The sequence below is a fragment of the Trifolium pratense genome, linkage group LG3 (genome assembly GCF_020283565.1).
Source record: "Trifolium pratense cultivar HEN17-A07 linkage group LG3, ARS_RC_1.1, whole genome shotgun sequence".
Classification (NCBI taxonomy): Eukaryota; Viridiplantae; Streptophyta; class Magnoliopsida; order Fabales; family Fabaceae; genus Trifolium; species Trifolium pratense.
In genome coordinates this window covers 40,217,989-40,232,409 of record NC_060061.1, presented here as the reverse complement: position 1 = coordinate 40,232,409, position 14,421 = coordinate 40,217,989, and the positions used below count along the sequence as shown (strand labels likewise).

General features: G+C 36.8%; 1 protein-coding gene across 1 annotated transcript; it reads left to right on the top strand.

The window, feature by feature from the left end:
* The first annotated feature begins 617 nt into the window (after positions 1-617).
* LOC123915095 lies at positions 618-3,629 on the top strand. The gene is made up of 3 exons (XM_045966244.1): positions 618-2,413; positions 2,492-3,043; positions 3,155-3,629. The coding sequence occupies exons 1-3, from the start codon at positions 618-620 to the stop codon at positions 3,627-3,629; spliced, it is 2,823 nt and encodes a 940-aa protein (XP_045822200.1).
* The last annotated feature ends 10,792 nt before the right edge of the window (positions 3,630-14,421 follow it).

Below are 14,421 nucleotides of genomic sequence, written 5' to 3'. Positions count from 1 at the left end.
AGGTTTTAGTGTTGTTAATTGTGTTCCTCTTCTTGTATTACCCTGATGCAAGATTAAGGACTGTGTGTTACTGTGTTGTAATATCTCCAGAGCTTCTAAGCAAGGAGATAATGTGTATGAACCATTCCTAAGCTTTGAAGTACGGAATTGGTGGATGTTTTAAGAAGTGTGTCTTCATCTGTAAACTGTAACGTGTACGATCACAGTGGCTGTGATTAAGAGGAGTTGAGCGGAGGTTCTCATACCTAGGTGTGACTTAGGTAGAATATAGCACGGGTGGTGATTAGGTGAGAAGTCATAAACGGGGCGTTTATTGAGGGCTTTGAACTAATACTATCATAGTGGATTCACTCTTGGATTGGTATCCCCCAGAGTAGGCTGTTATGCTGAACTGGGTTAACAAATAACTGTGTTATTCTGTTTCGTGCATTTTATATTTCCTTATTGTTCGTCTAGTTCAGTGTTGAACACAGTGTTGGATCATCGGATCAAACATACAGTGTTGGAGCATCGTGTTCAACATCGTGTTACTAGTGTGCCAGAATTTCAATTGGCATCAGAGCAGGCACCCTGTTCTGGATTTAGGGTGAGCTCCAGGGAAAATACTTTCTGGTGAAATGGACAAGGAAGGAGGAACAATTTCCAGACCGCCCCTACTGATAGGGCCTGAGAACTATGACTACTGGAAAGCTAAGATGATGGCTTTCTTAAAATCCATTGACAGCAGAACATGGAAAGCTATTGAAAATGGCTGGGAGGCTCCAGTTGTTCTTGACAAAGACGGGAACAAGACAACTGAGGTTAAGGCAGTAAAGGACTACTCAAAGGATGAGGATGAACTAGCTCTTGGTAACTCAAAAGCTCTAAATGCCATCTTCAATGGAGTGGACATCAATATGTTCAGACTTGTTAAACGATGCACTGTAGCAAAGAATGCATGGGAAATACTAAGGAAAGCACATGAAGGAACAAGCAAGGTAAAATTGTCTAAACTTCAGATGCTTCGTACAAACTTTGAAAACCTGTGTATGAAGGAAGAAGAGACCATTCATGATTTTCACATGAATATTCTAGAATTTGCAAACTCATTTGATGCGTTAGGAGAACCCATATCTGATGAGAAGCTTGTAAGCAAAATTCTCAGATCTCTTCCTAAGAGGTTTGACATGAAGGTAACAGCAATAGAAGAGTCTCAAGACCTAGCAACTATTCAAGTAGATGAGCTAATAGGATCTCTTCAAACCTATGAGCTAGGCATGAATCAAAGAAAAGAAAAGAAAAATAAAAGCTTAGCTTTTGCCTCCAACACTGGAGAAGATGAAGAATCAGATCTGGAGAGTGATGAAAGTTTGTCAGAAGCAATGGTCTTGCTAGGAAGGCAATTCAACCGAGTCATGAAAAGAATGGACAAAAAGTCTAAGTTCAATGTGCCAAGCATCAAGCTCGACATCAACAAACAGACCAATGATCAAAGAAGGGCTAGAAGTGATGAGAAAACCAGTCAGTCAGAAGGGGTCCAGTGTCATGAATGTGAAGGATATGGACACATCAAAGCTGAATGTCCTACCTTTCTGAAGAGACAAAGGAAAGGTCTGACTATCACTTGGTCAGATGAGGATGACTCAGAGGAGGAAACTGAAAGTGGATCTGCAAAACATGTCAATGCGTTGACAGGTGTGTGTGAATCTGATGCTGAATCATGTGATGGAACATCCTATGAGGAACTGCTTACCACCTATAAGGATCTGTTCATCAGAAGCAATGAAGTTTACAAAGCGTTGGAAAAACAAAAGAAGGCGAATTGTCAACTGCAGGCTGAGAAGAATGAATGTCTGGTAACAATTGATACTCTCAACAAAGAAATTGAAAAACTGAATGGTGACTTGGAGCATGCTAGAAGACAAGTCAGAGTTTATGGATCAGGAGAAGAAAAATTCCAAGCAATGCTATTGAAACAAAGTGCAGGAAAGAAACCAATTGGCTTTGACTATGAGATTGTTGATCAACAAATGGGATACAACAAAGCTACAATCAGTACTCCCATTGAGAAGACTTTTCCTGTCAGTGCTGGCTTTTTACCACCACATCCTCCCACACACCAGGGAACTGACACTTGGTTAAAACCCAAACTTGAGCCTCCTGCACAGACTGGATCGATGCCTCAACATCCTCCTCCACATCGGAATAACTGGTCAAGAACTAAATCTAGAAGAAGGAACTGGAGATGTCACTATTGTGGTAGGAAAGGGCACATAAGGCCTTATTGCTATAAATTGTATGGTTACCCAAAGAATTTCCGGTCACCTGCACCAAAGCCAGAAAATGTGAAGACTAAGAAAGAGTGGAAAGAAAAGGAGAATGATGTATGTCTGATAGCTCACACATCACTACGAGCATCATCTAGACAAGATTGGTACTTTGACAGTGGATGTTCAAGACACATGACTGGAGTGGAAGGATATCTTGCCAACTTAAAATCCTATGCCACAAGTTATGTAACCTTTGGTGATGGAGCTAAAGGAGAGATAAAAGGAATTGGGAATCTAATCAACAATGGATTGCCAAATCTAGATAATGTTCTATTGGTGAAAGGCCTTACAACTAATCTAATCAGCATTAGCCAGTTGTATGATCAAGGCATGAAAGTAAACTTCACAAAGTCAGAATGTCTTGTTACAAATGAAGAAGGAAGACTCTTGATGAAGGGTGTGATGTCAAAGGACAACTGCTACTTATGGGTCTCTGAAGAAGAAAACCACTTGTCCACGTGTCTCTTAAGCAAAGAGGATAAAGTGAAGCCGTGGCATCAAGAAATTAGTCACTTACATTTGAGAGGTTTGAAGAAGGTCATAGCAGAAGAAGCAATCAGGGGGAATGCAAAGCTCAAGATTGAGGAAGGAACTATATGTGGTGAGTGCCAAATATGCAAGCAAACCATGGTGGCACATCCAAGGCTCCAACATCCGGTTACATCTAGAGCACTTGAACTATTAAACATAGATCTGATGGGACCTATGCAGACTGAAAGTCTTGGTGGTAAAAGGTATGTTTTTGCTTTGGAAGATGATTTTTCTAGATTCACTTGGATAGATTTCCTTAGAGAAAAATCAGACAGCTTTGAAACTTTTAGAAACTTATGCTTACAACTTCAAAGAGAAAAAGAGGTTGTTATTGTAAGAATAAGAAGTGATCATGGCAAAGAATTTGAGAATGCAAAATTCTTTGATTTATGTGCATCAGAAGGAATTTTTCTTGGATACTCCACAAACAGCAGAGCTTACAGAGTTTATAACTCTAGAACTAAAGTTACCATGGAATCAATCAATGTGATAGTTGATGCTGCACCATCAACCAAAACAGAAGATGTTGAATCATCCATTCAACAGTCATATGATATTGTATTTGATGAAGTTTCAGGTTCTAACAATGAATCTACTAATCCTAAATCAGAACCTGCCCGTGTCAACAAAGTCCCATTTATCAGGGATTTAGCTGAAGAAAATATTGTGAAGCTTGATCATGTTGCTATTGAAGAACAGGTGGCTGACATATTCAGTAAAGCATTGGATGTTGTTGAGTTTGAAAGGCTAAGGGGCAAATTAAGAATTTGCCTGCATAAGGAATTGTAGCAGTTAAGGAGTTTTGAGCGTGCAACCACATTTTTCACTTCGCTCCCACTAGTGATGCACGCTAATTCCGGGCAATCATATCAAAATTGCCATAACTGTGTCATAACATGCAATCAACTCTCTTTCACCTACTGTCCCACTCATTGTGCTCTATTTGAAGTTCAATTCAATCAAAAACTATTTTATTTCAATCAGATCACCATGTCAAACTCTGATAATACTGTTGATGCTACTGTACAACCATTTGTAGTTGTGAATGATCATGTGGCTCCATCTGATAAGTCCATCTCTGATTCTGTTGTTGAGCTTGTTACTTTTTCTATCAAGGAGAACATTACTACCCTTGATGTTGCACAGGATGTTGGAACATCCTCTGTCCAGCCTAATCCAAATGCTGCCACTATCACTGAGTCTTTTGGTGATAGCTGTGATTTTGAGGCTGCTACTGGAGATGAATTGCAGGACAAAGAAAACAATGATATTCCTGCTGATGTTATTGAAGACTCTAAAACAGAGGATAGTATAGAGAAAGTTGTCTCTCTTGGTGATAAAGATACTGAGTCTGAAAAGACAGTAAATGAAGAACAAGAGATGATTGATCTTGATGAGGTTGACTTCTTGGATGAACCTCAGCCAAAGACTGTTCATGGGAGATTAGAACAATGTTTTCTTATGCCCTTGTCATATTGTGCAAACAAGGGGAAATGTCTCTTTTGTGAATGTTGACTATGTGTTTGTTGTGATGGAGGTAGTAGATATGCTTTACAACTTACAACCTCTAGTTAGCTGGATGAAAAGAAGCTGTAGTTTGAGAGAATGATTCATGCTCTGAAGCTTGAAGAAGCTGCATTAGAAGCAACTGATGCAGGTATTGATGAGAATCTGAGTGTTGATGCAGGTGGTGATAATGAGGAAGAAGACTCTGAGGTTGAAGATGAGGGAAATGATTCCCCAAGACAGTGCCTCTGTGTAATGTTTTTTTTTTTGATTTATTTTCCATGTGTGGGCTATGATCTAAATTTAAGCACCCTGTGTGCATCTGGACTGTGATATTCTGCACTATGTCTCTGGATTTTCTGCTATTTCTATGAAGACCCGATTTTGTCTAAAATAGGGGGAGTAGTTGGTAGTTAGTAGTGTGCAGTATGTTGATGTGCTATCTGATGTTGCAACATCTGATATGTGTCGTAGTACTTATGGTTGCTCTGCAAGAATTAAGGGGGAGTAAGTTTTGATATGCATGAGGGGGAGTAAACATGTTTGATTAAATTTTTGCTCATCTCTGATATTGAGGGGGAGGAGTATTATTTAGTGAGCATGATGTGCTGACAGATGCTCTAACATCTGCTGTAGGCACGGTAGCAGTATGTGATGTATAGTATCTGATGTATGTGCTTTGCATATGTTCTGAATGTGCTTTGCATGAGTGGTGTGTGATGTTTTGATACTCTGTTATGCATGTCTTGAAGAGGAGTAGTTATCTGATGTTTCATGATATGGTGCTTAATGTTGAGACATTTGCCCTTCCTGTTGTGGAGTGGAGTATATGTTATGTATAGCAATGCTGCTGCATTTCTGTATGTGAAGTAATGCTTCTGCTATTACAAGACTACGGGTTGCTAGATACTAATATATGGATCTGTTATGCTCTGATACTCTGCACTATGGATTTCCGTGATACTCTTCGTGCATGATACTCTTCTATTTGGCATATTTTGTGGCTAAAAAGGGGGAGAGGTAAGTGTGCTGTGCCTGATTGTCTACTGAATCTGTGAAGAGTAGTGTTATGTGTTGTGGGTTGCTTTCTGTGGCGCAATGTTAGATGTTCTAATCGGTGTTGAATCATGTTACCTGATGCTCTGTTGAAAATGAACATCTTGCTTCCTGAGAGTTTATCTCTCTCAGCCATGAGGGAATTTATTTTTCCCCGGTGATTCTTTTTATGAGAATATTTTTCACTCCATTGGCGTTTTCCTGTGAGGCAGGTTGTGTTCACTATTCCGCTGTTGCATGCCTCTGTTATTCTTGTGCGATACAACTATTCTTATTTGCGATTTTCATCTGAGAAGTTCTATTGAAAACTGCATTTAAAGATGTTCTACTTTACTTCATGACTGTGTGCTTATGTTGATTTGAAGAAAGGTAGGTGATGTATCTCTCTAGATTGGTTGAAATGATCTTAAGTTGTTTTAGCCAAAAATTGCCAAAGGGGGAGATTGTTGGTGTTTTATGTTGGCCTCATTTTGCTAAAACAAATATTCAAGCAAGATGTTGGATAGAATGCTTTAACATTGGATACAACATTCATGCTTCAACATTGGATACCACATCCAGTGCGCTCTGTTTTCGCGAATGATATATTTTTGCGTAAGATCTTTGAAAGATTTGATTGAAGAATTAATCCACGCCTTTTAATTTGTGTGCCAACACACAGGTGTTTCCAGAATCTTCAGTAAGCGATTTATGTGTTATTTGTTCCTCAATATTAAGAGATAAAAGATTTGATTCTAAAATATATTTATGGACAATAAATATATATATGGAAGGAATAAATATTTGGTGAAAATATATTTGTGGTTCAAGGAAATTATTATTGAAAATATATTTATGGAAGGAATAAATATTTGGTGAAAATATATTTGTGGAAAATATATTTTTCTTCTACAAGGTTGCTTTGACCTGAAGTATTGTGCACTAAGTAGCGCCTTTCCTGATGTTCTAGAAGGCGGCCATGACCTAGTTTTGTTTCTAAACAAATCAACTATTTTAGGAAACAAAACATTTGATACAAGAATATTCCTTGAAGTAACTTCTGGACCTGCTGCGTTTTTGAAGCCCAATTCAAGACCTAGCTCGTGCTATATAAAGGAAGACTGAACCCTTGTGCAACTCACTGAAGCCGTAATTGAGTTTTACAAAGCGTGTGTTTAAGGTTTTAGTGTTGTTAATTGTGTTCCTCTTCTTGTATTACCCTGATGCAAGATTAAGGACTGTGTGTTACTGTGTTGTAATATCTCCAGAGCTTCTAAGCAAGGAGATAATGTGTATGAACCATTCCTAAGCTTTGAAGTACGGAATTGGTGGATGTTTTAAGAAGTGTGTCTTCATCTGTAAACTGTAACGTGTACGATCACAGTGGCTGTGATTAAGAGGAGTTGAGCGGAGGTTCTCATACCTAGGTGTGACTTAGGTAGAATATAGCACGGGTGGTGATTAGGTGAGAAGTCATAAACGGGGCGTTTATTGAGGGCTTTGAACTAATACTATCATAGTGGATTCACTCCTGGATTGGTATCCCCCAGAGTAGGCTGTTATGCTGAACTGGGTTAACAAATAACTGTGTTATTCTGTTTCGTGCATTTTATATTTCCTTATTGTTCGTCTAGTTCAGTGTTGAACACAGTGTTGGATCATCGGATCAAACATACAGTGTTGGAGCATCGTGTTCAACATCGTGTTACTAGTGTGCCAGAATTTCAGATAGTTCTACTATTATTGGTTATTCATCTGTTACTAGTGGTGATTCTCGTGTTTTGATTAAGTTATGGATCTTCGGGTGGGTACTTGTGAGGGACATGAGTTTAGTTAGACTTGTGAAACAAGGTTTACTAGGTGATGTAACTAAACTGGAATTGTTGGAGCCTAACAATGGCCTGAAGAAGGTGGTTTCAGAGCAGTTTGAATTTGTTCAAGTGACACATGAGCATCGGTTGACATGGATGCAAGGTGTGTGATGATAGCGTGCGGGCATTAGTTGACATTGATGCAAGGTACACGGTTATCTTGATGGCTGATGAACTTCCGGAGAAAGCAAACATGGAACTTGCACCATAAATTTTTTGCAAAGTTTCGAGATGAAATTCTTGGGATGGCTTGGTTATAAGTGAATCAAATTCTTTGAATGGTTTAGTTCCAAGTGAATAAAATTCTTGAGATGGTTTAGTTCCAAGTGGAGTGTACTTTTTATGGTGGAGTATGATAATTTAATTTGTCGGTATAGACAATGAGAATTATGATTGTCGGTGAAGACAATGATTGTCGGTATAGACAATGGAAGCGGAAGATAATGACTGTCGGTGTAGACAATGAAGATTGATGATCATTACAATCAAGGTGGAGATTGTTGGGGTTGATTGCAATGTAAGTCACACATTGCTAATGAAGGAAAAAGGTCAAGAAAATTATATTTGAGAAGTCCCACATTGCTTAGAAAAGTGAAGAGTGGAGGAGCTGAATCCTATATAAAGAGACTTTAAGTTTCTCGTTTCAACGCACTAGTTAGTAGCACTTTAAACTTATATCTGACTTTTTGTTTTTCTCTTGTACTCTTTTGTTAGAGTGTTGTGAGATGTAGTTAGGTATTTGCTTTGGAGAGTGCGTGTGTACTAGGGGCCAAGGGAAGGTTGAGGGTTGTCTATGTGTTGTAACAATTTTCACATAGTGATATTCTCTGGTTGTCGATTTTGACAACGGTCATGGTTGTTTCTCCAGTTTTGGAGTTTCCACGTTATACTCTTGTGTTGTTGATTGTGTTCTTTTATTTTCTCTATGCTTGTTTTTCTCCAACAATATATAAATGCACACAATATATAAACATAACTAAAATCGATAATGATAAAAAATTAACATTCAAATTACTCAAATTGAGCAAACAAGCGACAATTACATATCTTAAGTTAAGTACTACCCAAAAAGAGGAGTGACATAGTAACTCAACTGGTTAAGCTAGTTGAGCTAAGTGTTAAGAAGTTGGAGATTCATGGTTCAAGTCCTGACAAGGAGAAAGACTAACATAACGATATAATATACTAACAATTTGCTTATATAAAAAAAATACGTATTACCCAAAAAAGACATAGTTGATAACATCATTATATTCTAACATTCAATACTTAAGAGGAAACACAAATTGTATCAGTCTCCTTTCCTACGTTTCCATAATCAAATAACATTAATTGCTCGATACTTTTCCGATGCGTGTATGGGAGAAGTATCTGACACGTATCAGTTATATTTTTTTTAAAAAAATAATATTAATTTTCGATACTTCTCTGATATGTGTTTCGGAGAGTATCGAACGAGTATCGGTATCGAGTACGTATCGGACACGATACTTCACAATTTTTTGGAATATCGGGATTTCACGCATCTGCATCATCTGGATACCCTAACAATAGATTTTGACACAACACCCAATCTTAACGTTAAAGAGTGTTAGTGTGTTACGTACCTAAAATAAATTATAAGAAAATTAAGACAATAAAACACAATTGTTTGTAAGACAAAACAAAAGGTGTTGTCGTTGTGTTAATTTGATTAAGATGTGAGAAGTGGCATGGTGAGTGAAGAGAGAAACATGGAATTGTTGATATTTTGTCACCGGAATACTCAAAGAAATGTTTTCCGGTTTAGAAATTTTATGGATAACAAAATTGCCACTAGTAGAAAAATGACTTTTGGTTTGGAGATACCACTACCGGTATGTGAATACCAGTAGTGAAATACATTTGACCAAAGGATTCCACTACTGATATTTTGAAAACGGTAGTGGAAAGTTCAGAGACAAGGGATTTCACTACCGGCTTTGCTAAATCCGTAGTGGAAAGTAGACACGGTGGCAATGTCGTAATTACGTGCAAAATTGTTTTAATTATCTTCCACTACCGATCTAGGATTCACCGGTAGTGGAATCCTAATAGTGTTATTAGTTTTTTCATATTCCCACTTTCCACTACCGATCTAGCTTATCACCGGTAGTGGAATCCTAATAGTGTTAATTATATTTTTCATTCTTCCCAATTTCCCTCATTCTGCAAACGCGAAGAAGAACACACTCTCCAATCCAATCGTCCCAATTCTAGTTCTCCCTAATTTGTTCCTCAAATCGTCCCAATTTCTTCAAATCAAACACTCTCCAATCGTTCTCCAATCATTCTCCAATCTCTCCAATCTCCAATCGTCCCAATTTCATTCGCGGTTTCATTCTCCAAACCCTAGACGGAACGACGAACCTGCAAACGCTTAATCGCCTCCAAATCTCTTCGTTTTCATTCGGTAAAGGTATGAATAAATCAAACTTCCCCCAAATTTCATTCGTTTTCGTTTTCATTCGTTTTCTGTTTATGGTTGATCTTGTTTTCATTCGTATTCGTTTTCATTCGTATTCGTTTTCATTCTTTTTCTGTTTATGGTTAATTGCTGGTAAGAAAAACACGCATTTTTCTCATTCAGTACATTTTGGTAGCATTGAATGAAGATTGGATATTCTAAGTTCACGTTTTAAATTGTGAAGGTTTTAAATTGGATATTCGTTTTCATGTGTTTTGGGTTCCTGTTCTTCATCTCTTAGTAAGTTGTTTATGGTTATGGTATCTCTAGCTAAACAATGGTTAAAAGAAGTGAAAAGTATTAAGCAGAAACAGAAAATAGACAACATGTGATTAGAAGAAAGTTAAGGATAATTTTCCTTCTGGTCTTTCTATGTTAATGTTTGTTATGTGACAAAGAAAATGGTTAGTGTTTTTTTTTCCTGATGCTATGTGTTACTGATAGTGACCCAATTTTGGGAGGGTTTTGTGTTTTTTTCTTCCACTAGTTGAATTCAAAGGTGATCTTAAGTAAAGTTACTTTTCACTTTAACACATAATAGTCTGCTTTTGGTATTTATTGGTTGAATAATTGACTTATATTTAGGTAGAATTAATACATAATTGATTCTATCGGCGTGTAGGTAGAATTTGAATTGAATCTTCTAACTGTTTGGTCCATAATTCCATACATGTTCAGCATTATTTCGAGAGATTAGTTTCCGCAGTTATATGTAGAGAATATTGTATTTATTTGGTTTGCTTGAGCCCACTGAGTAGGAGTTTGTCTAGTCTAATTCTATTTTAAAGAGTTTTTGTTTGAGCAATAACAATCCTTTTTATTTTTTCAATTGTTTTTCTGTCAGCAGTTATCATGTAGTTCTGGTACAAAAACAACCCAGATCATGTATGAATTGAGGGTTGATGCTTTTCTTAGATCATGTATGAATTGAGGGTTTCAATGCTTGTGCTTTGCAGGGGTGGAGCTGTTTTCTGTGTTAGGCGGTGGTTGCTGCTCCTACGTGTTGACTGCTGCTGTTTAGGGGCTGGTGTTGCTGTTTTTTGGTGTTGTCCTCTTTGTTTGAAGTTAGAAGGTTCAATCACGGTCTCATCTACAGGTACCGATTCTATTTCAAAACATATATAGAAGCTATAAACTTAGATGCAATTCAAATTACTATGTAAAAATTCTGCTATATGCAAATTCTGTTATAGGCTATGAATTTTTATTAAAATAGGGCGAGAGAATGTTTCGCAATAGTAACAACCTAGTCATTCCTTTAACTTAGAATGCATAAATTTCGAAACGTAGGTATGGACCGTAGTTGGATGAGAGCTAATCGATTAAGTACTGAGTACAGACATGGAGTGATGGAATTTCTACAGTTTGCGGAAAGTAATGCTGAACTAGAACGTCCTCCTCCTGAATTTCCTCCACTTTTTCTATGTCCGTGTATAAATTGTGCAAATAAAGAACCAAAACGTACTAAGAAAGAAATCATGAATCATCTAATTTGTGACGGGATTTGTCAAAATTATACACAATGGATTTGTCAAAATTATACACAATGGATAGAGCTAGTTTTGATTTTTGTGTATATTAGGGGGCTGTATGCTTGGAATTAGAATAGATATAATTAGTGATAATGTTAAGTTTTGTGATTTTAATGTATTGAATGTGTAACTTGTTAGGAATTGACAATGAATTGTGGAAAATAATATTCGAAATTATGACAATTTTCTTTTGCGTTATTACCTACTAAAAGAACGTATAATTTATGCGCCGGAAGGGCGCCATATATTAATATGCAGGCACAAGAATTAAAAAAAACGAAAAAAAACAAAAAAACAAAAAAAAAAACTAACATACCACTACTGATATTTATAACAATCAGTAGTGAAAACCATACATACCACTACGGGTATTTGTAAATACCCGTAGTGGTATCCTCAATTCTAAAAAAAAAAAATTAAAACCACACATACCACTACCGGTATTTACAAATACCGGTAGTGGAATCCCAGACTCTAAAAAAAAAAAAATGAAAACCACACATACCACTACGGGTATTTGTAAATACCCGTAGTGGTATCCCAGATTCTAAAAAAAAAAAACTGGAAACAATACATACCACTACGGGTATTTGTTAAATACCCGTAGTGGTATCCCAGATTCTAAAAAAAAAAAACTGGAAACAATACATACCACTACGGGTATTTGTTAAATACCCGTAGTGGTATCCCAGATTCTAAAAAAAAAAAACTGGAAACAATACATACCACTACGGGTATTTGTTAATACCAGTAGTGGAATCCTCAATTCTAAAAAAAAAAAATTAAAACCACACATACCACTACCGGTATTTACAAATACCGGTAGTGGAATCCCAGACTATAAAAAAAAAAATGAAAACTATACATACCACTACGGATATTGAAAATACCCGTAGTGGAATCTCATACATACCACTACGGGTATTTGTAAATACCCGTAGTGGAATCCTCATAAATTTAATTAATAATACAGTAGAAACCTGACATACCACGACGGGTATAAAAAGACCCGTCGTGGAAAGTATTGACTTACAACGACGAGTGTATTTACTACCGGCCGCGGCCAGTAGTGGAATCCCTATTTGGCCGGTAGTGGAATCCCCTTTCTGCACTAGTGTGCAAAGTTTTCCGGTTTAGAACATTTATCGGATAACTTCTATTTCGGTAACAAAAAAAAATATCTGAAAAATTTTATACACCTGAATACTTTTTTCAAGTGTTCTGGTAAAATATTTAAACAGTTCTATCTAACAAACCAGGAAAATAGAGGAGTTTACCGAAATAGTGTGTTTAAAGGGGTGTACAACAATCATCGGAAAGTCATAAAATGACGAAATAAAAAAGGATAAAAAATAGTATAGTGAAATAAGGGTAAAATCGGAATATTTTAAAATACGTAGGGGTAGAGGGTTAAATGTAGGGGTAGAAAAAAAAAATTCTGGTGTGCGAAGCTTATGTATTATTATGTTCACAGTGCTAAAATGGGTTTTGTATTAGTTTTTATCCTGGAATTTTTCTCTCCCCAACCCCCACACCCACGTTTCTTTTATACCTCCCAATATTATGCTTTTGTCCGTGGTCAAAAAAATTGGGAAATTTTTCACTACAATGTGCAAATTTGTTCCTCTCATCTCCTTCTCTATTATACAAGTAAGTTTTATGTTATAGTTAAGTGTAGTTTAGGTTTATTGTTTAAAAAATTGTAGGTAAAGGAATTTTCGAAATGTATTTTCTGATTTTTTTTCCATTGAAACTTAGGAAAGTATTTTTCGATATAAACGTCTGTCAGAGGGTACTTTATGTTTAAGAACCTACAACCTACTCATGCAAATAACCATGTTTCAAAGACCGTAGAAAAGTCTTTGTCAACCCTCTAATATTGATTTTAGTCCATCACTCCAAGAAAAAATGCAAGCTTTTTTGAGAGAGATTTTTGGGGGATAAAAGATACCGGGGGAGAGAAAAATTCTTTATCACATAGCATAAAAGAGGTTGTGTACTTTGTCATACCTTTTGAGTATTCCTTATATTTAAAAGGGTATATATATATATATATATATATATATATATGAGAGGGCTTAGCCGCCACTTCCTTCCTAATCTCGCCTATCGTCGTCGTCCTCCTACCCACCCTCTCTCTCTCACCCTTACTCTTCCTCAAATTGGCTCCGCCATCCCCATTGCCTTGAAGATGTAGCTCCGGCATTGGGTGGTGCAATGTTCGGCGTAAGTCACCCGCACCACTCCCTATCCAAATCGGCATAAGTCACCGTGTCTCACTGCTAGGTTGTGCGCCGCTGTTTACGTTTGGGTCTGTTCCGGTCAAAGCCGCCACCGTGAACGGTGGTGGTTGTGTTTCAGCGGTTGCAGTTCATGATCGGATTTGCGACGTTGTGATTGCGACTGATGGTGATTCCTAGTTCACCGAAATTAAACAAAGTTTGATATTTGACAACGGCTAAAGCCACAATGGTTTGTTTTGTCGACAGGGTTCTAACGATATATTTTTGTTTACTGTTTGCTGGTCTGGACCTTGGAAGGAGGTCGCCTCTGTCGCCCCTGTCATATTGCTATTTTACAGAGAGTTTTAATCGGATCGTAAACGTTATTTTTGATGTATCTCAATAAAATATCAAATGATTTTTGATTTATTTGAAATTTTACATAAATGATCTATATAATATAAACTTTCAATCCAACGGTGATCTTTATGATATAAACTTTCAATCCAATGGTGGATTTTATAAAATTTATATCGGTTAAAACATTATTAAGAGGTGTAATATTTTGTGTCAAACTAGTTTGTGTCCACGGATCATGACTTATATATATGTGTAATGTTAATGCACAGGTAATGCTAATGCACACCCACCTTAATTTTAGAAGCCAGGTGCACAGGATTTGGATCATGTCCTTTTATTTCTCTCTAATTTTCTCTCTTTTTTATTTTATGTGTCTATCTCTCTCATCATCACTAATTTATTTTTTATTTTAATTTCTCTCTCTTTACACTCACAAAACAAACAATTGAAGAGGGAATTGGAGAGGAATAAAAGGAGAGGATCCAAATCCGTACATGAGATGTGGATCCTGTATTAACATCATACACTCACTTGCTTTTTAACAAAAATATCATTTTCTCTCTCTTCAAT